The following is a 26,751-nucleotide window of genomic DNA, read 5'->3' as shown; positions in this document are numbered from 1 at the left end:
GAAAAGGTATCATGAATATGGGTGTACATACTACACAGTCTTCGTTAATTTAAAAACTACTTTGACTTTGCCTATGCATCGAAGAACACTCCGAAATGTTTGAAACACCCTGATTTACTTTTACAACGCCGTATTTTAGAGCAACCTTCCGGCCTGTTCCATTCTACCTCCTTGATTCTACGCCACTGTCAACACGCACAGATTACAGATTACTCTGTATCTGTCATTGAACTCTTAAAAGTTGCTAAAAGTGCCTCTATCTATGGCCCGCCATAAAGATAAAAAATAAATACAAGTTAACCTAAAATTTCAACTTTGTTTTTGTTAATGTTATTCGTTTTGTAGATCAGAACGTAGGGATCATAGACAAACTGGTAGGGATGTTTAGATAGCTCAAGAAATCCAAAAGTTCTCTTAAAATTTCAGAATGGTCGAATTTTGAATAATGATTGAAGTTTAAGTTTAATTTTTAAGCAAATTACGATTTTGCTATGTTCCTGATTAAGTCGTCAGTGTGAACATTCTTGTTTCCAGACGAACTGGAAAGTAAGAAAACAATATTTTACACCAAATATCGACGATGGAAAACCCCTCATCTGAAACAGAAGTTATCACTCTTAATACCATCTTCAAGAAAATTATAAACTCTGATGATGGGGAAACTGAAATATCTCTTCAAGTTTTGAATGGCATCATCGAAACTAATTTACATTTGGATCTCGATAATTTGGATAATGTCCAGAGAAATGCTTTAGTCTATATGCTTTTGAGGTATATAAAAAATTGGCCAGGATGGTCAAAAAAAGATGAGTATGAAAAGGGATCTATCGATCTTGATAATTGGATGTTGAGATTTAATAACTACATATGCTATAAAATGCAGTTATTAGTGACCAGGACATTACCAAATATAGAAAAAGATTTGTCTGATCAGGCGGAATCTAGCTCGGTAAAAACAGCTGATGTGAGTACCCAAACAGAATCCAAAGTGAATTTTTCCAACTTCAACATAGATTTGGCTGGCCCAGCGACTCTCTTGAACAATTTGGTATTTTCAGGACATCAAGGTAAACACAAGTTTTAGTTGTACGAATTAGCCACATAAAGTACTCAAGCTAATATGAGATATATATGTCGGAGTTTTGACACACGTATTTTTATGTTTTTATATATTTTTTAATCAGTTTGCTTTTTTATGGTTTATATGTACATGTCATTCATTTATTATTTGTTTATTATGAAATGTGTAAAATTTATTCAAATATATATTGAAGTTTTGAAAACATAAACTGAGCTTTTATGTACCAAGATGATTATCTGATCTTTCAGGCGACATTAGAGTGGAAGAGCATGCTGAAAGACCCTGGGTAACTTTGGAATGTGCCGATCTTTTGAATTATCCATATGTTCAAGTAGAATTCAACAGCCCAGAATTGTCATTCAAAAGATCATTTGAACCCAAAATAAGCCAGTATCTCAGTTGTTCCTCAGATATAACCAGAGAAGATTCCAATTTCATATTGTCAAAAAGTTCCATTCATTCTAATTGTTCCAAATGGCCCATTAAAATCTCTATCTTGGAAACTTATATCAGTGCTTTCAAAGCCGCTGTTTCTTCACACGTGAGTAGAAGTTATGAGTTGAGTGAAATGATCACTATGGTAGTAATTCTGTGCATGAAGTCACTTGGATACACATTCAAATTATTTGCTTCTCCTGAAAAGTGTTTTCCGTTGACATCATAATAATGTCAGTTTGATATACTTGAGAACATCCATAAATGACCCCTACTAATGCTCAATTTTCCATTAATGCACAATAAATGTGTGATGTAAATTAAATTCGAGTTTCTGTAATTAAAAAATATCTTATTTCTTTTTGAGGTTTTTGGGTAATTTGCATGTTATCTAAACGTAATCAATTTTTATTTGTCTGTCAGTTTTAATCTTCATATTGGCCCAACCAATTTTGTCGGTACTTTATTGGAAAAGGGACTCTCCAAGGAAGACTTTAGACTACAAAAAAAAGTAAAATAGAGTAGATTTTAGTGAAGTGAACTAGAAGAGAGTAGAGCAGAGTAGAGAAGTGAAGTGAAATAATGTAAACTGAAGTTAAGTAAAGTGAAATGAAATAAGTAAAGTTCCTTCTACGATACAGGCAGGTACAGCTAGTCTTCCATATAAGATCTGTGTCCCCACCAAAGAACTTATTTAATATTCTTCAATGAACTTCTCTGAATTCCAAAGACAAACAAATTCATTGGGAGGTTGTACTCTCAACACATCACAGGCACAACTTTTCCTGCAATCTGTGGCACTCAATGCAGAACATATTTTATTCAGGAATTAATCAATTTCTTTTGAATGAGGTTGACAGAAACCTTTATTTTAATGAATGATCTCAAATATTAAAGTCCTTGCTTCACTCTCACGTTGAAACATCTCAATCATTAATGGCTCAATTAATAAACAAGCAGATTAAATAACTGTTCATTTTAGTTATCACCTGAACAACAAGAAGAGGTGAATATCGTGCTAGATCAATTTTATCTTGACATGGTTGATGTAAGCACTAATAACGAAGTTTTTGAGAATAGACTTATAACGTTCAACATAGGAAGAAACATATATAAGAGGACAAAAAAATTATCCAACGGGTGAGACATTAAATCAGTAGTGAGTTAATATGCTGATGATATGTTTTTACAGGTGTTCCTCACCAGATGTTGTTTTCAATGAAATATTCTTGCCTAAGGTAACTTCATCATTCAGGTATTTCGCAGGAATGCAACACAACTCTGTGGAGAAAATAGTTGCAGATCCAGATAAAATTGATGTCAAGGTAATGTTAGCTTTCACACCTGTGATAACTTACAGATGCACTTTTTGCAAAATAACATTCAGCGGTCCAGAATCGCGTCTTGCCCTTGTGTCGCATTTACAAATGTTGCATAGAAGGGCGCAGACATTAGTGTGTTTGCGCTGCAATAAATGTGTAGAAGTTGCAGAATTATCCAGACGAAGATGGAAATGTGTATGTTTCGAGGAATAGCGAAGTATTTGAAACATGTGCAATTTATTTATTTTATACATTTTTGATACTTTAATTTCATTGTTATATTGATATAATTGTACAAATATAATTGTAATAAATAATAGTTACATATTGGTCTTTTTTTGTGTAAAGAAAGTTTCGCAAACTTTGCCCATTCCAAATGGAATATGGAATGAGAGTATATCTATCTTCAAAGTGGATCAGTAGATTTAACAGGCTTGTTCGTAGAGTGGTTCACAACGGTTGTGAACTGTACAGAGTAAGCGCAAAAGGATTTTCGCTACCCTAAAATGGAATTGCGCTTGCTCTGTACAGTTCACAACCGTTGCAAACCACTCTATGAACAAAGCTAATATGTACTCTTTTCGACCTAGAGGATCTACAAAGCCGAGAAGCATGACGCTTCTTAAAAATTAATTAAAACATCAAAAATAAAAAATTGAAACCAGTTGGCGCACCCTAGAGTAATTGGGATAAAAGATATCTACCTATTTCAGAAATGTCGAGTTTTTCACTGTGGATATACTTCCAAAAACTCAAAAACGGCTGGATCAATTCCCTAACATTCCCCTTTTGTATTAAAGAACACAATACTGTGTTGTGCAGAATATTCTAATTTGTTCACATGGATACGTGTAGTTTGAAAATGAAAGTTTTTTTGTATCGAAAAAATGATTGTCTATTGACTTCATGTTGCGTGTTTTACAAATGAAATAAAATTTTATGTACTTTGAATGTTTAAGTAAGTGCATTTATAATTATTTATAATGTTATACCTACCTATATGTATTTTGCAGCTATTTGTTCTGAAATGAAATATACTCATTTCTATAATTTTTCAACATATTATGCGAGCTTTCAAATGAAAATGTCAATGAAAAACTTGCATTAATGGCAAAGGTTTGAAAATTTTAGAACTTTATCCATATAAGATCATACTGGAAGAAGTTCTGCATGTATTCCAAGTATGGAGGGTTTATGCAGAGTTCCTAAGACCCTCTGGCGATCACATGAACGCTATCTACCAATGAGATTGCTCCATTTTTAGCTCTTTTTAATTTGAAACACTGCATCAGTTCATCATTTCTAATCAAAGTAGAAGGGGAACCTAGAACCTATATCCCTATAAATTGAACTATCCCTAAACTACAAATGCAAATGCCAAAAAGAACTTCGAATCTAGACTTGTGCAATTAGGAGTATTAAAGATTAATTATTCAATTCTTGTGCTTTCAAAAGATCACGATTTTTCCAATAAGTACGTTAAATCTACCCTTAAACTTCAATAAATGGATTAAATCCTGTTGGTTTTCAACCATAAGAACAAACTTTATTATTTTTGTTGTCCAGGTTCAATCGAAAACTTTCTACAAAATTATACGTTAACTTTCATAAAAGGCGTGGACCATTCTGTCATATATTCCAATTCCATTAGATGGCGTTATACAACGAGCTCTTGAAGCTGAGTTAAATTAAATAATAATCTTTTCTTAAAATACTACAAATTTACACCATTACGTTTGAGCTAGGCACCAAGTATCTGCATTCTGCAGTGGCAAACATGATTTAGATGGTGTAAAAAAAATAAAGTGAAATTTGGGAAGTATGTTTTTCCAACAAAAGGCGTTGAAGATAAATTCCTTATGGAAAGCGGGTGGCTACAGCTAGTTATTGCATAAATCATACATAGAAAGAATTCTTTACAGAACGCAAAATTCAATTAATTCAGGCGAAATGAAGGAATCCAACATGAACCCAAACAACAAGACCGAAGAGATTGCGGAAACGCCCAAAACTGACAGAGAACAACCGTTTTTCACGAAATTACTGACGGAAATAACTTCGTAAGTTCTTGATTGATCTGAGCGATTTCCCCAATGAAGATGTTGAATATTCTAGATCCTTCGGGAAAAATCATACAGCGTCATCCAAGCATCGCGTATTCTGTTTTAAGGAAAACAGGCCGGATGATCCTTTCATCTCCTCGGATATACCTTCGAGAGTATCAGAAGCAAAACTCGAATTTTCAGATAGGAATGAAGAAAGGTTAGTTGAATTTCTTTGGTCTATCACTCATCGATCTTTTAAAAGAGCAATCTAACTGTAGTATCCCCCATATATAAAACACACACCACGTCGTTGGAATATTTGCAATATCATCAACTGTAACGAAGGTCCAAGCACTGATCCCTGGGGTATTTCCTATTTTAACTATCCTTAATAATTCCATGTAGTTCTACATGTTCAATTATATGGCACCTACCCTCCATAAATTACACTGCGCAAAAAAATTAACGCACATTATGGAAATCTCAAATTAATTTTACAACTGAAGGTGTTCTCAATGATAATTATTTTTATCAGAATTATGCATATGTTATCCACTTTCAACGGTTTTCTTCAATACAGATGTTTTTTCCCAGCAGGAATAAAAAAAGATGATATTATCATATTTTGAATGTATTGGCTCCATTCTAAGATCATTTGTTCTCGATCAATTCTAGTGATCGATAGTTTTTCTTTCGTTTGATTTTCTACACTCGATCGCTCTGCAACGCGAAACACGCAATTTGACCCAAGAGGAATTTGCCCAAGCGGTAGTTTTGCGAGAAGAAGGGTGAACATACACAAGAATTGCAGAAAGGTTTGGAGTTTCCCATACAAGTGTGTCCAGAATGTAGCAGCGATTCAGTAAGACAGGTATGAATGTCCGAAGACCAGGACAGGGTAAAACACGGGAAACAACTGCCATTCAAGAACGTTACTTGAGAGTTTCTTCGTTGAGATAACGGTTTGCAACCGCTCGCCTCTTTCAAATTCAGCTTGAGCAAACTCATGAGGTGCAAATTAGCACTCAGACAATAAGAAATCGCCTCAGAGAATATGATTTAAGGCCTCGTGTCGCGGCAAGAGGCCCAGCTCTTACCCCAGCCCATCGAAGGGCGAGTTTGGATTTTGCGAGAGAGCATATATGCATTGGGAAGAGGCCGATTGGGAAAGAGTTCTCTTCACAGATGAGTCTAGATTCTGCCTCTACCATTGTGATCGACGTTCCCTTGTATACAGACGTCCACATGAAAGATATGCTCAGTGCAATTTCCTGGATATTACTGGTTTCGGGGGAGGATCGATTATAGTATGGGGTGGAATATCTTTGACTACTCGCACAGACCTAATGGTCGTTGATAATGGAGCTACGAATGCTGATAAGTTTATAAGGAACATTCTTGAAGAGCATGTAGTGCCATTTCCCCATACATTGGTGAAATTTTTTTTATGGACGATAATGCCTGACCCCATCGTGCGCGCATCGTTCAGGAGTACCTTGAAGAGGTTGAAGTATCTCGAATGGAATGGCCAGCAAGAAGTCCAGATCTCAATCCGATTGAGCAGGTTTGGGACAACCTCAATAGAAGGCTGAGAAGTTCAGAAAATCATCCAGCTACTCTTAATGACTTAGGAATCCAACTCGGAGAAATCTGGGAAGGATTAGTTCAGAACATTTTAAGATCACTCATTTTGAGTATGAACCGTCGTTGCCGAGCTGTAATTAACGCAAGGGGTGGAAATACCAAGTATTGAATCACTTATCAGCATTTCAGTATTTTGAAAATTGTTCATTTCTCCTCTTTCACATAAGATTCGGTGAAATCCTGAATTTTTCTTCCATTTAATGTGTCTTGTTTCGTTCAAAACCTTCCTGAGAGAACATAAAAAATAAGTTATAAAGAAAAAAAATAAAGTCAATGAAGAGTTAACTTTCATTAAAATTGAGATTTTCAGAATGTGCGTTAATTTGTTTGCGCAGTGTATATATAGTAGGAATCATTTGAAAGAAATCTCAAGGCCATTGTATAAGGACATCTATATTTGTCCTTATACAGTGCCAAGGCCATTTAAGACGCATGTTACCTCGCTTGGAAATAAAAATAGCGGAGTCAAGGAAACCTAAAAAGAGCGTCCCTTTTCAATCAAAATTCGACAGGTCTGGACATTTTCAGTTTTTGGAGATTCGTTTTGAGTTGGCCACCATGTATATAAATTATAATACCTGGATTATTTGTTTTGCAGAAAACACCTATCGGAAAAATATGGACGACGATCAATAGTAACACAGATGTATTTCGAAAACACATCGAGAAATATTTCACTCACAAGTTCAGACTACCTGGTCCCGAAGTTCGAGCATATAGATTTCAGTGAACTAAGGACCAAAGACCCTCATCAGATAGCTTTGGAAAATTCGTGGAAGAACTTCAACGCACTGAAACTACAAAGGGCGAATGAAAAGATCAACTGAGCATATTTTACTCATTGTTTCTCACTATCAACAATGTAGCCTTTATGACAATAATTTTGGATCAAATAAAACTTTCATCTGTGGTTTAGACTATGCCCAGGTTATATTGAGATATTGAGGGTCAACTAAAATTGAAACGCGTCATCGACATGAAAATCGAGTTTTTTTCCTTAATGCCAGTTAGATTCAATATCGGTTTATATTTGGTTTCCGATTGGATTAAAAGACTTATTTTACCCCCTTGTTTAAGGGTCACCATATGCCACACTGGTCATGGCAGATCAATATTTAATATGTATTAGTGATTAGCAAGTAACTCTAAGGAAAGTTGTACTTGCAGATGATGTAGATATTAACCAAAAAAAAAACTGTGATACCTTAAATTTTTTTATATTTAGCTTGGATCCAAACCCTATACATTTTCAACAATCTACCTCTATTCACTTGCAGCCTCTTGTCCGTTCTATTTTCTTCTTCTACAAACCTTGAATCGTTAAACAACGACCGGATTTCCTCTGAAAATGGACATAAATTTTTCAAATAAAATGTACTCATCATTTCATGTGCCAGATAAAAATCTGTGCAAAACTCAAAAAAAATCATCACTTAAGCTCCTATCATGCAAGTAAACAAAAATTTCAGAGTTGGGGAAAGTATCTACATATATTATCAGAAAACTATTGAGAATGTAAATAATTATTGTTAAATCCTTTATGAATTTATAAAAATTTTAACCAATTCTATTTTAAACAAGCCCACTGAGAGAATTGTATAATAAAAGGACTTCTTGAATGAAAATGCAAATGGAAAACTTTTCTTTAGATACTTTGAACAAATTTAAATATTACTGTATAAGTGGACATAAATGTATCTATATTCATCATCTACAGCGTTTAGTTGTAGAATAAAGTTATGTGAGCACTACTATTTACCTTGTGAGAAGAAATAAACTCTTGTTCCATCTCCTCTTACATAGAAATTCTCTGAAAGGCACTTTCCAGGTTTGAATCTCAGCTGTGCCAAATCATATCTGCCGTAGTCTCGAAACAGAACCACACCCCCAGGTTTCAAATATTTATAAATATTATCCACAACACTCTGAAACCTGAAATGAAAACAAAGTATGTGTCACAATACAAATATAACAACTCGGTGAACAAAAGAAAATTACCTCTCTGGTTTCAAAGCGGATAGCACAAATATTAGTACAATAATATCAATACTATTTTCTTCAAAAGGAACATCCCAAGTATCCTTTGAAGCATCTTCCACAAATACTTCACATCTTTTTGTATCGTACTCCTTAGATTCTTTCAATATATTAATAGCTGTTTCGGAAAAGTCACAACCATAAACAAACAAATTTTCATTTCTTGAATATTGTAAAATGGGAAAAATTGTGTTCCCCACCCCACATCCGATTTCAAATATTTTTTTATGGTTTTCAGGTGTACTATCTGATAATTCAGGGAACTCGGTGAACAACCAGTGTCGATCTTTGAAGAAACGGTTAGTGTGGATGTTGTAGAAGGCATCCCAGTACAGGTTTGCTTCAATGTCATACTTGTCTATAGCTTCTTTTGGCAATGTGATTTTGCCATTTTGGGTGACTATTTTTTGTGCTTCTTTCTTCTGGTCCTCATCCCACTCAACGTCATCCCTGTAAGGTAAATATACATACATTGAAACAACAGAAATGTAAGAGAATACTGTTATGAAGGATTACATAGGGTTTTTCGAAAAATTAACCACTCAATAGTTCAATTAGTTTTGGAATAAAATTACATTAATTATCGCATGTATGCAATATCAAAAAATGGACAAATAAGGTGGTGAATTCTCCCGATTCACCTGTATTCCAAACATCTTACTTCAACTTTGTTTTTGTATAGAATTTAAATAAAATCTGTGATTCAACATGTTTTGAACTGATATGAAATGGACGTACCATGCATTGAATTCGTATATCTGCGTTCTGTCTTTCAAGAATCTTGACCCATACTTAGGTTTCTTTCTGTATTTTGTGAACGCATAACAATACCTTTTATGAGTAAATTTTATCATACCATGCATTATGCTCGAAAACATTATTTTCTTCTGTTAAATGACGGTTTCCAAATTGGGGCCTCTTAGTTGAATCACTATCCATCACTCAAGTTTTTCCTATCTTGACCAAAAAACCTAATCAGAGACTTTAACCCAATCAAAAAATAAAAAGAACACACAACACAACCGAACTTAACCTTAAAATGGAAAATGTCAGGTGAAGAAATCAGCTGAGAACCAGACATAGCCCAGTGGCGTAGCTAGTAAGTCACCCACCTGAAGAGGAATATATTTGGTATTATAGCCGTGTAAAAACGCTCTATTTTTGCAAGAAATAGTATGGAGTATATTTGCTATTACTGTACGAAATCTTCCGATTTTACACTGCAGGATTTTGAAAGTTAAGACCTTTAATGGATCTACGCCACTGGTCGGCACCCTTTCGGAGATGTTCGATCAATAAAAGGTTGTCTATGGTCCATTAAGGTCATTTCACACAGCTTAGAGCAGAAGTGTTGTTACTTCTGCTCTGTCCAAAGATTAGTTAATTAATCTTTAGCTCTGCCAGTACCGTTAGTAGTAAGAAACTGAAGAAGAAACATTCTTCTCACCTTTTTGAGCAGCAACATTTTATCTTAAAATAATATTAATAACTAGAATTGACTAGCATCTATGCCCAGAAACTCTTCTTGAAGCAATCACACAGCAGTGTTGAAGGGGGCTGTGGATCAATCGTATTATTCTATAGTTTTCTGTCATCATTGATGTGGCTAGAGAAGGAAAACAATAATGGGAGGATCCCCTCTATTCGTAGAACTGTCATGATAATTTGATGTTTACCTCCCTACTTCAGAAATATCAGTGTTTGCGGTTTTTAAATGCCGCGTTGTAAGTAATATTTATCGAATATTTTCATGAGAAGTGTTCTTTTATATAAATTTACACATTAAAACCAAGTACAAATAGTTGTGAAAGACTGACGTATTAAAAATCGAGCAGAATTGGAATGTTTTTAGTGTCTGACATCTGTCATAGAAAGTAGGGGCGTATCATTTGCGAAGGAATTTGAGAACTTTGTCGATCATTGAACATTTTTCAAATCGGGTGAATAACTCCAGAGTGCCTTTCATTTAAAGAAATTGTGAATTAATTGTGTCTTGTACATTCTTTAAGGTAAGGTGAAAGATATTCTGAATTCTGAGAATTGACGAAATGTCACTTCTTAGGAAATTGGAAAACTGCGTTTTTCAGATTTTCCATATTGAATTTGATGATCTATTGTAAATACTCAAGTTGAAAATTCTGCTAATAAAGCTTCTGATGGGATTTTGAACTTAGATTATCATCAGTTATTGATTAGTTTCTTCTACGCCCATATCAATCTGTATCCTATATGTGTATTGGATTTAGCTTTTAATTTTTAAATGTTTTATGTTATTTTAAGTCAGTATCATTTTTAATCTTCACTGGCAAGAAAGTATCTATTCAGAAGACAATTCTTTTGAGTGACTCATTCTGTATTATTCCATAGTATAAGAAAGGTTGAACAAATGATTCTTAAGATCATTAAAAGAGTTATGATTATCTAGTGGCAATCAGAATATCAAATGATGAGTATTTTGAACATTTTGGAATATCTGGGAGGGGTATCAAGTAGTTATCTTCCCGAAAAGTTCCCCTTATTGGAACAAAATGGTGAATGCGCCGCTATTAATTCTCTGAACACTTTTGAGTTTTCAATTTATGGCAGTTCAGGGTTATGGTACAAGGTAGTTCTAGATATTTGCAACAGTTTTCAACACTTTATAAAACCATTGAATCCTGCTAGGAATCAACATTCTCTCTAATGGTGGTGCAGTGAATATCATAGATTAGATTGCGGATAACGAATTGAAAAACGCTCCAAAATTCACGCAAAGCTTAACTACTTCTTAAGTGGGAGATATCCTAAATTTACCAAAAAATTTAAAACAAAAAATTATGGTCCCTGCCGAGTCCTGAACCTGTCCACGTCGCATGACAGTAGGCTTGGCACCAATTTCGAATTTTCCATATTTCCAGTATCAATAGTCTTTCGGAAATATGTACTATTAGTATTGTGTTTTATTTCTCAACTTCCCACCTTCGTTATGAGTGGATTCGAGCTGAAAATTGGAAGGGTTACTTTCGATATTTGCTTGGAAATTCAGGAAAATTCTGGATGGATTTTTCGATTTTAGAAGTTACCATATAATTTTCTACCGTCCTCTTTCAGTTTTGTTTCAACTTTCCTCTATTATTCTTAAGAAAACTTACTCAACAGTAGTATTCAGTGTAGATGAAAGTTAAAAAAAAAGGCAGTGGAAATTGATTGAATTGATGTGGTGGATACTTGAACTTAAAACGACTTTTACAAAATGGGTTCTTAAATCACGAGCCTATCTAGAAGACAATGATATTTTTTCTATCCGGGAAATTTTATCTGAAACTTGTTTTTAAAGGAAATTCGATTTCCCTTCAATGATTGCTGCAGCTTCTAAGCAGTTGCTGAAAAAGAATCAATGCATATTCTCGAAAAATGATAAAAGGGGGCACATTACAGTTGGAAACACCTTAAGAGATTGGTGTGAAAGCAATTGACACTATTTCACACAACTAAATAAAAGTTCGGAAGCTCTGTTCTTGATGGATTACTTTTACAACTCGACCTCAGCCCAGAAAGATGAAATTGCGAGATGGTGGAGATCTACACCATATCGTTTCATACTGGGTGATTCGAAACGGAAGAGGAATCCCCGAATATGACGATTAAACTGAAATTGCCCTTCTCAAATGTAGCTAGTTTAGGAGTGACAGGGTGCGAAGGTTTTTTTTACGAGAAATTAAAAAAGTTTTATATATCTATAATCAAAACAGGGGAGAACTATTTTTCGAAAAAGACGACCTCGACAACTTACTATTTCAAGATGCATAAATTGCATCATATGTATAATGAATGCAGCAAAGCATTGATCGCAAATATGTATCTCGAGAATACGTTTTCCTCGACATTTTCATTTACCAACAGAAAAAATGTAAGCAGTAAGTGAAACTTCATGCTTTTTTGTGTGAATGTTGGGAGTGATGAATGATCTATGTGGAACATACCATCTGTTTGGGGTTCAAGATTATTTTAAGAAATAGGGGGCTCAGATTAAATTCACGGTGTCTCGTGCCCAGGTGTTTGGAAATGGAAAATCACCATCGATTTATCACGACCCCCTGAAAACATCTTAAAGTCTCCCCCTTTCTGTAGGGTAAAAACAGATATGGTTTTTCAACATCCACTTCCGTCGAGGTGAGACTATTAATAGATTTTCATTTCTACCAATGTCTGTAGATGAGAGACACATCCTGAGTAGCTTATCTGTTAGTGAATACAGTAATTGGTGTGCACGAGTCCTAAGTCGAATTTTGCCACCCCCATGATAGATCGTGTTGACTCATATGCGGCTTTTAGGGGTTTCAAGTGCCACCCTCTTTGCCCAGTTGAATTGGAAATGTTCTAAAGGTGTTACCCGAAAAAAGTGCACAATATGGTCTGTCTCCGTTTATTATTTCTAGGTGAGGTAATACTCAATGATAATACAGAGTTCATTTAATTGCGAAAATACTGTATTGTGGAATTGATGTTGAGGGGTGTGGGAAAATGTTTGAACATCACACGTATTTAAATGACAAAAATCATACCGGAATACAACCCCTATGATTCTGTATTTCAGTATGTTTTTTCTCATTTCTGTATGTGTAAGATGACCCTTCACATTTTTTAGAATCCTGAGGAAGTTCCACCAGCCGAAACGTCGACTTATGGAATAAAGAAGAGATCAGAAAGTAAGTTTCAGTTGTCGCTCCCAAGAAAATACTTTTCAACCCTGAGAAAAAATAATTTTTGTTCCGAAAAACAAATACAGAGTGAGTCTTTGACTCGTACTTGTATTTTTACAGTAGGAAGTCAAAGGAAATGCTTGTTTCCTTTAGCATTCTTTCCGAATCGGCTGTGTTTAAGAGATAGAGGCTGTTGAAAAGCCATAATATTTTTAGTTCTATCTCACAAATGGTTTTATCGAATGGAATGAATTTCGGATTATAGGTTTTCATTTATTTGATGAATCTTTTTAGAACACAAGATACCACCCACGTCTTCCAGTTCTCATTATGACCATTACGTATCATGAAAATATCGAAAATTCAAAGAACCCAACATTTGAAACTAACCTAAATTTGGTCGTTTTGTAGAATAAAGTTATTCTTCATATTTTCTCGTATAATGCGCCGTTTTCGAGTAATTTGATGTTCAAAAATTAAAAAGGATTTGTGAAATTTGAAAAATTGGGTACTTTGATCGAATGCATTTCTTTTTAAAAGATCCACAGATGTGTAGTATCACAGAATTAGCGAGATATTCTGAGGGTAATTTTGTTTTTCTAGGGGTGGCACAGCTTATTATGAAAACTTAAAATGGCTATATCTTTTTATCAGGGCCGAATCGGAAAAAATGTTTCTTTTGGCCTCAAAAATCTACTGTTAAAATATTTGTACGAGTCAAAGACTTATCCTGTATACAGGTTTGTGGCCCCAAGAATCTACTCTCGAAATATTTGTATGGGTCAAAGACTCACGACACACCCTATATTTTTCGCCCACGAAAAAATTATATATCGATTGAAATTCATTCTGGGAGGATACTGCATTTCCTGAAACTTTTTAGTGTTTTCACTCCCAACCTCAATTTTTTAATTGATTTTGTTCCAGAGATTGGGAGTGAAAACCGTAAAAAGTTTCAGGAAACGAACAAATTTGTTTTCGATCACAAAATAGTTATTTGTGCAACCAGTTGGGAAAAGCATCATTTTTCGTAATTTTTTCTGCGCAACTCGCAAAAGAACGCGAAATACGAAAAATAGTGTTTCACACAATATTTTTTCTAATTTTAAATAGGATGTTGCTATGAATTCAAATTTAAAGTACCAAAAACATCTTTAAAATCGTCTAGTGACGGAAATTATTCAACTTTTTACAAGTTACAAGCAAGTATCGTTTTTTTTCTCGTAACTGGTTGCGAAAAGTAAAACGTTTCAAAACGTCAATTCGTTTTAAGAAGTGTCACTTTATATGTCAAAATTAGAAAAAATAATTTTCTACGCCGAGTCAACACATTTTTGCATCACTAGAGAAATCAGTTTTCGACCTCGAAAATACCTATTTTCAAGCAAAAAAAATAATTTTGGACCCCCGAAAAAATATTTAATTTCGGGATTAAAAAATATTTTTTCCTGACTTCAGAAATATTATTTCGCGATAGAAAAGTGATTTGTCTCGTGGTTCGAAAATGTTTTGTCTCTACGTCGAAAATTATTTTTTGTCGGGGTCGGAAAACATTTTTTCCCTGGCTTCAGCAAAATTTTCCGGAGTGGAGAATTTATTATTTATTTTTTGTTGGAGTTGATAATTATTCTTCTTCAGAGTTACAAAATATTTTTTCCCTGACAAAAAATGTTTTTTTTTTACGGTCGAAAATAATTTTTTGTCATGTTCGAAAACTACTGTTTTCCTGCCTTCAAAATAATTTGTTTCGCTGTGGGAAAGTCATTTTTCTCGTGGTTCGAAAATGTTTTGTCTCTACGTCGAAAATTATTTTTTGTCGGGGTCGGAAAATATTTTTTCCCTGGCTTCAGCAAAATTTTCCGGAGTGGAGAATTTATTATTTATTTTTTGTTGGAGTTGATAATTATTCTTCTTCAGAGTTACAAAATATTTTTCCCTGACTTAAAAAATGTTTTTTTTTACGGTCGAAAATAATTTTTTGTCATGTTCGAAAACTACTGTTTTTCTGCCTTCAAAATAATTTGTTTCGCGGTGAAAAAGTGATTTTTCTCGTGGTTCGAAAATGTTTTGTCTCTACGTCGAAAATTATTTTTTTTCGGGGTCGGAAAATATTTTTTCCCTGGCTTCAGCAAAATTTTCCGGAGTGGAGAATTTATTATTTATTTTTTGTTGGAGTTGATAATTATTCTTCTTCAGAGTTACAAAATATTTTTTCCCTGACTTAAAAAATGTTTTTTTTACGGTCGAAAATATTTTTTTGTCATGTTTGAAAACTACTGTTTTCCTGCCTTCAAAATAATTTGTTTCGCGGTGGAAAAGTGATTTTTCTCGTGGTTCGAAAATGTTTTGTCTCTACGTTGAAATTTATTTTTTGTCGGGGTCGGAAAATATTTTTTCCCTGGCTTCAGCAAAATTTTCCGGAGTGGAGAATTTATTATTTATTTTTTGTTGGAGTTCATAATTATTCTTCTTCAGAGTTACAAAATATTTTTTTCCTGACTTAAAAAATGTTTTTTTTTACGGTCGAAAATAATTTTTTGTCATGTTCGAAAACTACTGTTTTCCTGCCTTCAAAATAATTTGTTTCGCGGTGGAACAGTGATTTTTCTCGTGGTCCAAGAATGTTTTGTCTCGGGGAGAACAATTTTTCGACCACGAAAAAAAATATTTTTCAACCTCAAGAGGAAAAACTTATTTCGAAACAAATGACATTTTCGAAAACCCGGTAACGGGACGATATTCGACGAGTCTAGGAGGTTGAAATCTATGTTGAAAAATGCAAGGGCGTGCCGTTAAAAAAAACACACTTTCCTGCAGAACTCTTCAATGGAAACTTATATCTTTGGTTAGATGAAAGTAACACAAAAATAACAAACTACTTGAAAAAAAAAAAGACTTCGGGTTTTTTTTTTTAATATCCCAAACAGAAACTTATACTTATAGTGAAATATTCGAAACAGTAATTTTCCAAAAACCTGTAACTTTAATTCGAATCAAATATCTATTATCTGCTTCCTGATTATTATTTAAAAACAGACGTCAAGAGTACTACTTTTTTCGCTCGAGAGGCCAGCTGTGACCATCGAAATTCCCCAACCACCCTGTACCAATTTTCATCTATTTTTTCTGTATGAGTTGTTAGGTACATTTCTTTAATGCTCGATTGTTTTTGGGAATAAAGTTCCTAGACTAAACCATGGTTGAACCAAGGATTCTGTCTCAATAATTTTTGGTACTCATGCGCCATCTGATCCTAGACTAGATCCCGGAAGGAAATAGCTGAGATGGGGTGAAACGGCGGGTCTTTGACCCCGTCGGATGCCCCGAGAGCGCCGACCGCCCAAATCGAAACCAGACAGACAGTCGTATTTGCGTAGGATTCTAGCATCCCTCTGCCGAAGAACGAATCGGCGTTGTCGGATTTTCGACGAATTTTCAGGTTAAAAATAGAATGAGATTCGCACATAATTATTTCAATTACGAATATTTCATTCGTTAACGAAGAAATCGTGGAGTTAAATATTGAAAATGATGCACATAACCATGTTAGGTAGGCTGTAGCACCTAGGCAATAATATGAAAAAAAAAAAAATAGTAAAATCTTGAGTGTGAGTCTTTGACTCGTACGAATATTTTAACAGAAGATTCTTGAGGTCAAAAGAAACACTTTCTTCCTTTACCATTTTTTCCGAATAGGCTCGGTTTAAAAAATACAGGCTGTTGAAAAACCATAAAAAATATTATTTTTAGTTCTCTCTCACAAACGGTTTTATCGAATGAAATGAATTTCGGAATATAGTTGTTCATTTATTTGATGAATCTGTTCGAACACAAGATGTCACCCACGTCTTCCAGTTTTCTCATTATGACCATTACGAACCATGAAATGCCACAAATTTAAAGAACCCAACTCTTGAAACTGAGTTTGACGCTATCTAAGGAATATTACCTTTTGTAAAATAAAAGTATTTCTCATATTTTCCCCTCTAATGCCCCATTTTCGAGTAATTTTGATGTACAAAAATAAGTATCAGTAAAATTTGAAAAATTGGGTACTTTGGCTGAATACAACTCTGTTTTAAAAGATCCACAGATGTATAGTGTCACAGATTTAGTTAGTTATTCTGAAAGATTTTCCAAGGGTGACAGCTCATTATGAAAATTATTATAATTTACTTACACTCGTTAATGATCATAACCGAAAATGATCAGGATATTTCACCATAGATTAATGAAGAAAATCATTAAATAAAAAATTTAAAAATTATACAAAGCTATGTTACACAGGCTGTAACACCTAAAAAGTGTCCTCTTATAACTCTGTTATTGTTCATTGAAAGGAGAAAAAACTTATTTTTAGTTTATCCACAACCGTTTGTGATGATGATCTCTGATGAATGAAGAAAATCACAAAAATATAAATAAAAAAATGCTTCCATAAATTTGTTTTCTTAATGTTGAATGAGGAAAAAATAAATTAATAGTAGAATTATTATAATTTACCAACACTTGTTAATGATATAACCGAAAATGATCAGGATATTTTACCATAGACTAATGAAGAAAATCATGAAATAAAAAATTATACAAAACTATGTTTTACACAGGCTGTAACACCTAAAAAGTGTCCTCTTATAATTCTGTTATTGTCCATTGAAAGGAGAAAAAACTTATTTTTAGTTTATCCACAACCGTTTGTGATGATGATCTCTGATGAATGGAGAAAATCACAAAAATATAAATAAAAAAATGCTTTCATAAATTTGTTTTCTTAATATTGAATGAGGAAAAAATAAAATAATAGTAGAATTATTATAATTCACCAACACTTGTTAAAGATCATAACCGAAAATGATCAGGATATTTTACCATAAATGAATGAAAAAAATCATAAAATATGAAATTAAAAAAGTTCACAAAGCCATGTTACACAGGCAGTAACTTATTTTCAGTTTATTTACAACCGCTTGTGATCATGAGCCTTGATGAATAAAGAAAATCGCAAAACTATAAATAAAAAAGAACAAAGGCTAAAGAGTGTCATTTTATTATCCTCTTACTGTTCACTAAAAGAGGAAAAAAAATAGCGTTTGTGATCATGACCGAAAATGACCAAGGTTTTTTTTCCTCGAAATGTGCAAAATAAAGATGATAGTGTTAGATGATATGTATGCCGAAAATATGCTTAGAACATTTTTTTTTTAATATTTTACTATCCTACTATATTTTACAGTAGTTCAACTAGCTTTTAAGATTTGAGTACTGGTATGTCATGGTCAAAATGAAGATACTGGAAGATTTGGGTGGAATTTTGTATTCGAAGAAGATTCATCACATCAATGAAATTTTTTTAGATGGATTTTCAGCACTGGGAATTTTTTCAACCTAGCCGAATTGTAAAAAAAATTTTAAGGGAAAAAGTGTTTTTTTACCTCGGAAATCTTCAAAAACTCGCCCTGTATAAAAAAAAAGTGGAAACCAGCTTTTATTGTTGAAAAAAAGACAAGTTGAAAATAAAAATTTCAAATATTTTTTTAGACAAGGATTTATGCAAATGCTCTAGAGGGATAACATAATTATTAATTGTTTGATTTAGGTAATTTTGTTAGCAAAAGCTCACCTCACAATACTATAATTTTATTTATCCGAAAATCTTTTAATATAGTACCTTTATCGAACTAAATAAACTAAACTAAATAAATTATTATTTTTTTTTCAGTGAATTTGCTTGCCTTGAAAATTGTTATTTGTTATTATACAGAGGGGGTAAAAAGTAACGAAATTGTTATCCTCGGCTTTCATTATTTTGTAAAAAAATTCCGGTCAATTGTTATCTTAAATTACCTTTTACATTTTATGTATGATCATTGAGTACCCTGGGGGTAATACTTGATTGAGGAGTTAGTTACGCACCCTCTAAGAAGGATGTTACCGAAAACATGCATTTTTCTGAGGGTAATGATTGAATAAATGAAAAATGAAAGAAAAGCAGATTCATTTATCTTTGTAATTGTTCAAAAACGCCAATCACTCCTAAAGTGTATGTTATTGACCTCAAAGTAGGTATACATAAAAGTAGTCGAAATTTGCATTCAATAGGCTTAACCGTTTCAACCCTATCATTAAAAAATGGTTGGTAATAACTCCTAGCAATGACCAAATCGTCCTCAGCAACAAAAGGTCCTTTCATTTTTGACACAAAGAGGTTGATGGGGTTAGGTATATCGCTTTCTGGAACAAAGAGATAGAGTTGCCATTTTACACCTGTCATAAAGACTCCTCACAAACTACATGAAAAGTTGCGTGGTTTGAAATAAAAATTGACCTGACTTTTAAAAAAAAATTGTAAACCCTGAAGAATTTTGTGCGATACTCTACAGGGTGTCTGTTAACAAATGCGAAGGACTTAGGGAGATGATACCTCTATGAAAATAGGCAGGGGTAGTTCCCATAATTTTTTTTCGAAATCGACCTCCCTTCCGAGATACAGCCTTTGGAAGGCGATGACAAGTTGACAGTTTTTAATTTTTTTTACAGGTTCCAAAAAACACTGAGTCATAAAACTATACATAATATGAAGCACAATTTTTTTAGATTTTATAACTTTATCATTAGAGGTTGAAAATAACAACCCTCTATGATTTTCCTTCGAAAATTGTTTTCGTGGGTTAGATTTTCGAAAAATAAAATTATTTTATGGTTTCCCGTTAAGTTCTGGAGAAAAAAAGTCTCTTGCAAAATTATACGATGAAATGTCGGAACTGCTTGTAAGTTTTTATTTATTCCTAGAAAAGTATCGACTGTATCGAAATTTTGTAAGAGACTTTTTTTCTCCAGAATTGAATGGGAAACCATAGGAGAATTTTATTTTTCGAAAATCTATCCCACGAAAACAATTTTTCAAGGAAAATCATAAGGGGTTGTTATTTTCAACCCCTAATAACAAAGTTATGAGATCTAAAAAAATTGTGTGAATAACATCTACTTAGTGCTTTAATATTATGTATAGTTTTATGAATCAGTGATTTTTAGAACCCGTAAAAAAGATTTAAAACTGTCAACTCGTCTTCGCCTTCCAAAGGCTGTATCTTGGAAGGGCGGTTGATTTCGAAAAAATACCTACTGCTTGTGAGTTTTTATTTATTCCGAGAAAAGTATCGACTGTATCGAAATTTTTCAGGAGACTTTTTTCTCCAGAATTGAATAGGAAACCATAAGAGAATTTTATTTTTCGAAAATTCATCCCACGAAAACAATTTTTGAAGGAAAAGTCATGAGGGGTTGTTATTTTCAACCCCTAATAATAAAGTTATGAGATATAAAATATTGTGGGCGTAACATCTACTTAGTGCTTCATATTATGAATAGTTTTATGACTCAGTGTTCTTTAGAACCCGTAAAATAAAATTAAAAACTGTCAACTCGTCATCGCCTTCCAAAGGCTGTATCTTGGAAGGGAGGTCGATTTCGAAAAAAAATTATAGGAACTACCCCTGCTTATTTTCATCGATGAATCATCTCCCTAAGTCCTTTGCATTTTTTTACAGACACCCTGTGTATATATGTCTTCGTGACCCCCAAATGGCCACTCCCGGTAGGAGACCCTGTATATTTTCCCTAGTATGGAAAATTCAAACGATGCCATTAGCTGGATCGTAAATCGCCAAAAATAGACGACGGTGTATTATAAAAATAAATTAATCAACAGCGTAATTTCCACGCGTTTCTCCTCACGCGTTACGTTCACTATCGCCAAGCGGAAAAGCGATTTCCCAAGCAATTGATGTAACATTGGCAATGGTGCAGCTTTGGTTTCCGCTTCTTCTCGGGACGATTCGGAACGATACGCGTTTTCGGTTTTATCATCCAAGATGGTGCGAGGGGAGTGCCGAAAGGTTATCCCGTAAAACGTCGGTTGTTCTGTTCACCTCCATAAATCCTGTGATACTCCCTGAATAATCGACGAATCTTTGTGAATTTCAACGGTACGCCCGTTAAGTTCGCTCCTTTCTATGACGATGAGTGAGGGACACACCCCTGCTTATATGCCTTGCCCGAAGTAAACGAATCTGTGATATAAAAATGAAGTAGGATGGCAACGGACGTTACCTCGACTAAAATTAATAAGATCAACTATAAAAACACGGTAGGTGGAATGGCGACAATTCCCAAGTTGTCAGAGGTTAGGTTAGTCCTTATGTTTACATTTGCAAGGTTGCATAATATAACCCGGCCTACGGAACGCGTAGGGCCGGTTTTGCCAGCTGTTCCGTGTCAGCTGATCCTCCTTGGCTGCTGCTTATTGACGTTTGTTTTGTTTATTTGGCGCTGACTCATCATGGTTTTACTATATTTAAAAATAAATGATTCGAGCTGATAGATTCATGTTGTCCGCGAAATTTCCGTCCGTATAGTTCGATACAATCCAGTTTGAAATACGCTGTGGATGTTGGAGAGAAAATTTACGTTTTGCGCTTTAATAAAATTTTCAATATTGCTGAACATACCGCAAACATAGAGGGGCGTATGTTTGCGTTCTGCTCAAACACAAAAAATGGTCCTCAGCCAAAATCAAGCAATTTGGGGTACATTGTACATTCGTGGTCTAAAACGATTGATTTAAAAACTGCTGGTTCAATATCCTTCATCCCACAACGATTATGACAAACATCTGAAACGAGCAATTCCCAATTTATTTAAAAATAAAGTTTTTTTTTTCAACAGAAGGTAGAACTGGTCAAAATGAAGCGGTTCACCAAAAGTCACCTATACAAAACTTTTCAAAAGTTGAAAAAAAATTGAAAATGATGCTAATACGACCATAGACCATAGTAAGCAGAATTATCCCAAAGCAGTGGGAAAAACTTATATGCTGATGATGATATTGGCTCGTTCGATATTCACGTGGTGATGAAAATGGAAACTTAGGACTGCTGAATTGTTGTCATTATTTTTTAGTAACTTACACGATTTTATGAATTGGCTCATTTCGATACCACTGACTGAAGAGACTCAGGACACAAGTGTAAAAAATAGAATAATACTTCAAAATCTCACCAATAAAATTCGTCTAAATCATTCACGAATTTTTGCACAATGGGCATCACAATCTTCTTGTTCGAACATTCCAACAATCGTAAAAATGGGGAAACATCATAGCACTTTTCAACATAAGCACGTTCAAGAAACTGCCTCAATTTCTTACATTTTTTTTTCACCCTAAATTGCACGATACAACAATTATGATTCTCTCAAAAGTGACCAGATGCATCTACTCCGATGAACTTGGTACTGAACCATTCATTGTCAAGCCATATGTTTATGTTTTGTTTCGTTTATGCGATGCCGGTGTCACCTTCCACAGTCCTGTACTTGAAATTCAATGAAATTTTGTAGAACTTCTAGGGGTTATATCTCAGCCATCTTGGATATTTTATACAGGCAAGTTTTGGTTAAACGACTCATTTTGATGAGTTCTACCCTCTGTCAAAAAATAACCTTTGAAAACACCCTGTAAAGGGCTGCTTGAATATGTGTACAGGGTTACCCTAAACAGAATTTAGCAGTTGCTTTTTTCAGATTATTTCTACCAAAACAAATTTTCATATAACACATTTCCATCGAGGTCAGAGATGTGTGTATCACTTTGATGAGGACCAATAAGTTTGAAACCATAGCAACTACTCTTTTCATCGGTGGAATTAGTTTTCAGAATTACACACTATAATCATGGTGCTGCATTCCTTTTAGGATGATACTTTTAGATTAGAACTTTCTGTCTACGGAGAACATAATCTTGCTGTTATATTATTCTCACTTATTTCTGATTCCGCTTCTATAAGCCGAGAAATTCCAAAAATAGAAACCAAAATTCATTCCATGGAAGAAACCCTCAATGTTCACTGAATTATAAGGGAATCCCTATCGAAGGCCACTTAAAAGTTGGAGCAACATGAACTAAATCCATTTAACGAAATTCTTCTCGAGGAACACCCAGTAATGGAATTAGTTAAATTTCAGAATTGATGTATCTGGATATCAGTTGCAGTATTTAAGCCGACCAGTCTAAGAACTAAGAACTGGTTAGATTTACAGAATGTCTTAACGCAAAGGATGAAGAGAAAATTATACCACAAGACCATACGTAATATTCATAATTTTCATAATGGAAACAGTCACATATCCATTTCCTGACCTGAACTCAAGTAGAAGCTTAATCATAATCTAATACCACGCGTCTATGATTCAAAGCAAAAATCGTAACATCTTAACCTAATTTTACCTATAAAATAACATTGAATGTCTTTCTGATAGCAAACTCCATAAAAAATATCGCCCTTGAGAATTAAACAGTTTCTTCCATTCATTTGTCATTTTCCTCAAAAAAAAAAAAACAGTGAACAACTCTTAAACGACTCAGAATAGCTGTAGAGAATTCTTTACGAAATATGAAATGAAGGAGGAATTTGAAAATACATTCAATGATCTAATAATATTCAATTAAGAAGGTTTATTTCCCTTATATTTTTTTCAACAATATGTGGAATTTAAAAAATACATAATTTTTGTTTTGTTTCAGGTAAGACATGGTCAGATCTCTGAAGGTGTACAAAGAAAAGGAAGATCTCAGTTAGGTAATTTTGTCTACCATGATTTCAATAGAATGAAATATACTTCCGATGCAAGTGCCGAAGTTGTTAGAAAAACTGAAGGTCTACAATTCTGGGTGTTACAGTACTGATCATTTTCTATCAATAATGTACTGAAGAAATCTTCCACCTAATACATGGTGCGTTACAAAAACGCTCAAAAGCACAATAAAAAACAAATAAATAGTTTAACACTATCATCATTGTAAAAGACATAGATAACACAGGATAAGTGACCCATTTTCAATAAACTGAGCTAGACGCAGCTTATTGCTGCGTTGTTTGGTAGTTTTCTACTTATCGTTAACAAACCCAAACCAAAATTAAATTTCAAAGATTGGCAAGGTTAGCAACTCACAAACTTCTATAGTCTAGACCCTGTAGGATCCAGATAGGCTAATTTTTATGACTAGCCAGCTCCTGTCAGAGATATATGGCAGTGAGGTGCTGGGCATGAAAGCTGACCTGATCGTTGCAAAGACCAACATGAGCAGGCATTACTAGTCCAGACACGAGGATATCCATGTACAGGGGCCCCGCTGGTTTACAGGCAAAATATAAACGCTACTGGAGCCGGAGTCTACCCTTGACTGAGCTTTACTCTAGTCTAGGCAGGTTTGGAACTTCGTTTCATTCAATCTTTGCCATCAATCTATCCTGACGCATAGTGTTTGTGCTACTAGATCTCTGAAAGTTGACGAGTACAAGTCGGCCTTGGAGCTCAAATGCACCTCATTCATGTTTCTGAACGGGCCCATTAGAGATGTGTAATACTGTGCTACGCCGAGCAATTGTGCCATCTCTATTCTATCGAGTTGCCGTGTCCACACAAGAAAAATTACCCATCTCTACAGCCAATTAAATACACTATATCTTGGCTAGAATTATCTAGAACCATCTTCAATTGATCGAAGGATTACTCAAGATATATCAGTATACCTGGAGATGCGATTAAGATAGTGGAACACGTGTAGGTTAAATAATAATCCTACCCTAATGAAAAGCATGTCATTCTTTTTCAAATTAATGATCGGTGCACAATAGTGAATAGTGGCACCTTTAGATTGTGAAATGATAACTGGCAGATATAATGAGATGTAATGAGCTGATTACTTCCCAGAAGATTTATAAATGCCAGAAGGACAAAAACATGGATTTGAAAGAAATTTGATCTCTGAATTTCCCATTACATGACAACGTTTCAATATAATAAAATAAAGTGAGGAAAAAACTCGATGGCTACTATACAAACATACTGCTCAAAAATTGAAGTGGATTATATGTAATAATATACAGGGTGAGTTTTGACTCGTACAAATTTAACGGTAGATTCTTGAGGTCAAAAGAAACACATTTTTTCTATGCCATTTTTCCCAATCGGCTCAGTTTAAAAGATACAGGCTGTTGAAAAACCATAAAATAATGTTATTTTTAGTTCTATCTCACAAACGTTTTCATCGAATGATATGAATTTGGGAATATAGTTTTTCATTTATTTAATGACGCTTTTTCAAACACAATATATCAACCACGTCTTGCAGTTTTCTCATTATGACCATAAAGATACCAAAAATTCAAAGATCCCAACTCTTGAAACTAAGTTGGGTGCTATCTAATGAATATTCGAACGTTTTGTAAAATAAAAGTATTCTTCATATTTTCTCGTATAATGCGCCGTTCTCGAGTTATTTGATGTTCAAAAATTCAAAAGTATCTGTGAAACTTGAGAAATTGGGTATTTTGGCTGAATACAACTCTGTTTAAGAGAACCACAGATGTGTAGTAGCACAGATTTAGGTAGTTATTATGAAAACTTGAAATGGCTATATTTTTTTATCAGGGCCAAACCGGAAAAAGTGGTACAAGAAAAAAGTGTTTCTTATGACCTTAAGAATCTACTGTTAAAATATTTGTACGAGTCAAAGACTCACCTTGTATAAAGGAAAATAATTTTTTTTGTATATTAACTGATGTATTGAGGTACGTTTCTACATAGGCTCAACCTGCCAGAAATGGCAGCAGTAAGCAAGGCTGCTTCAGAGCGACAACAGTAGAGAAATGAACAAAATAAAGATTTTATGTTGTGGAGTCTGCAGGCTTCCTAGAAATCTAGGTTTAATATCGGCAGGGACCTCCAGTAGCTCTTGTAGTGCTCTTGCTATATTTATCATTGTGTCAATGAGATTATCGATGAAAGTTTCATGAATGTCAAAGCATTGGCGAGCTGTGGTAGTGTCAGCGGCGGGTCAGTTAAGCGATGTAATTGCTGTGACATTGCAGGCCAGACACTTTCAATACGATTTTGGTCTGTAAGATGACTTGCATGGATGAACTAATCTCCAATCAGTCAAGGGCTATTTGCCCTGTCTGTGATTCAGCTCTCTGACACCAAACGAAAACGATTGGATTTATAGATCTAGTCGGATTCAACTCCGACCATCCTCTGGCACGTGGAAAACAGTTCTCTGACACATACTGATCACCGTTTGGAGATGTGAGCTCCAAGAGAGCTTTTGGTCAAAAACTACACCAAGGTATTTGGTGTGGTTTTTGGGGACTAAGGTTATACTCTCTATCTTTAACACTTGAGAGAAAACTTTACCCTTCGCGAATATGCCACTCGTGGGTTGAGGTCAGACCTTGCATAGAACCCTTATTACAAGATCACTGGTATATCCGCAGATTAGAAAACCCGCCTCCACGACCAGTCAGCCTCACCGCTATTCAGACTGAATTTCCCCATGTGCACTAGACCGGTGTGCGGACGGCCTAAGCCTCTAATTGCATACACGCGAAAGCGCATCCGCCCCATTATGACATTTCGTCGCTTTCAGATCGCCAATTGCAGCATTCCCA

At 34.4% G+C, this 26,751-nt stretch overlaps 4 protein-coding genes across 10 annotated transcripts in view; 3 read left to right on the top strand and 1 right to left on the bottom strand.

Moving 5' to 3' along the window:
• The first annotated feature begins 319 nt into the window (after positions 1-319).
• LOC123316415 lies at positions 320-3,165 on the top strand. The gene is made up of 4 exons (XM_044902483.1): positions 320-1,067; positions 1,330-1,622; positions 2,499-2,656; positions 2,709-3,165. Exons 1-4 carry the CDS (start codon positions 581-583, stop codon positions 3,049-3,051), a joined length of 1,281 nt encoding a protein of 426 aa, XP_044758418.1. The 5' UTR covers positions 320-580; the 3' UTR covers positions 3,052-3,165.
• A 432-nt stretch (positions 3,166-3,597) lies between these two features.
• Positions 3,598-7,438, top strand: LOC123316418. Its single transcript, XM_044902488.1, has 4 exons — positions 3,598-3,796; positions 4,761-4,898; positions 4,954-5,100; positions 7,126-7,438. The coding sequence occupies exons 1-4, from the start codon at positions 3,789-3,791 to the stop codon at positions 7,352-7,354; spliced, it is 522 nt and encodes a 173-aa protein (XP_044758423.1). The 5' UTR covers positions 3,598-3,788; the 3' UTR covers positions 7,355-7,438.
• Positions 7,439-7,728: 290 nt separating this feature from the next.
• Positions 7,729-9,586, bottom strand: LOC123316417 (methyltransferase-like protein). 2 transcript variants are annotated; one of them, XM_044902487.1, is made up of 4 exons: positions 9,421-9,586; positions 8,526-9,014; positions 8,287-8,459; positions 7,729-7,869 (listed from the first exon to the last, which is right to left on the bottom strand). In XM_044902487.1, the coding sequence occupies exons 1-4, from the start codon at positions 9,501-9,503 to the stop codon at positions 7,733-7,735; spliced, it is 882 nt and encodes a 293-aa protein (XP_044758422.1). In that variant the 5' UTR covers positions 9,504-9,586; the 3' UTR covers positions 7,729-7,732. The 2 variants fall into 2 exon arrangements, with proteins under 2 accessions (XP_044758422.1, XP_044758421.1); XM_044902486.1 differs by having other exon boundaries at positions 9,303-9,564.
• A 621-nt stretch (positions 9,587-10,207) lies between these two features.
• LOC123318009 (protein alan shepard) overlaps positions 10,208-26,751 on the top strand; it is a 56,003-nt gene continuing 39,459 nt past the window's right edge. The window contains exons 1-2 of one of the 6 annotated variants that reach the window (XM_044904660.1): positions 10,208-10,288; positions 23,826-23,880. Coding sequence is in view for 3 of the 6 variants with exons in the window: in XM_044904656.1 (XP_044760591.1) it covers positions 21,339-21,392 (54 nt within the window). In the remaining 3 variants the exon portion in view is untranslated. Of the gene's footprint in view, positions 10,574-21,141; positions 21,393-23,825; positions 23,881-26,751 lie in introns of those variants that run through there. The other 5 variants (XM_044904659.1, XM_044904657.1, XM_044904656.1 and 2 more) reach the window with 5 other exon arrangements.

This window comes from Coccinella septempunctata, chromosome 7 (genome assembly GCF_907165205.1).
Source record: "Coccinella septempunctata chromosome 7, icCocSept1.1, whole genome shotgun sequence".
NCBI lineage: Eukaryota > Metazoa > Arthropoda > Insecta > Coleoptera > Coccinellidae > Coccinella > Coccinella septempunctata.
The sequence above is the reverse complement of the archived record's forward strand: the minus strand, read 5'-3'. Positions and strand labels throughout refer to the sequence as shown.

Bases quoted from the DNA above. Each gene is read 5' to 3' on its own strand.
- LOC123316415 (XM_044902483.1), top strand. From the start codon at position 581: ATGGAAAACCCCTCATCTGAAACAGAAGTTATCACTCTTAATACCATC. The intron at 1,068-1,329 runs GTAAACACAAGT...CTGATCTTTCAG, and splicing joins GGTATTTTCAGGACATCAAG to GCGACATTAGAGTGGAAGAG. The intron at 2,657-2,708 runs GTGAGACATTAA...ATGTTTTTACAG, and splicing joins ACAAAAAAATTATCCAACGG to GTGTTCCTCACCAGATGTTG.
- LOC123316418 (XM_044902488.1), top strand. The intron at 4,899-4,953 runs GTAAGTTCTTGA...TGAATATTCTAG, and splicing joins TTACTGACGGAAATAACTTC to ATCCTTCGGGAAAAATCATA. The intron at 5,101-7,125 runs GTTAGTTGAATT...TTTGTTTTGCAG, and splicing joins TCAGATAGGAATGAAGAAAG to AAAACACCTATCGGAAAAAT.
- LOC123316417 (XM_044902486.1), bottom strand. From the start codon at position 9,442: ATGTTTTCGAGCATAATGCATGGTATGATAAAATTTACTCATAAAAGG. The intron at 8,460-8,525 runs GTAATTTTCTTT...TTTTCATTTCAG, and splicing joins TCCGCTTTGAAACCAGAGAG to GTTTCAGAGTGTTGTGGATA. The intron at 7,870-8,286 runs GTAAATAGTAGT...GTCCATTTTCAG, and splicing joins AGTTTATTTCTTCTCACAAG to AGGAAATCCGGTCGTTGTTT.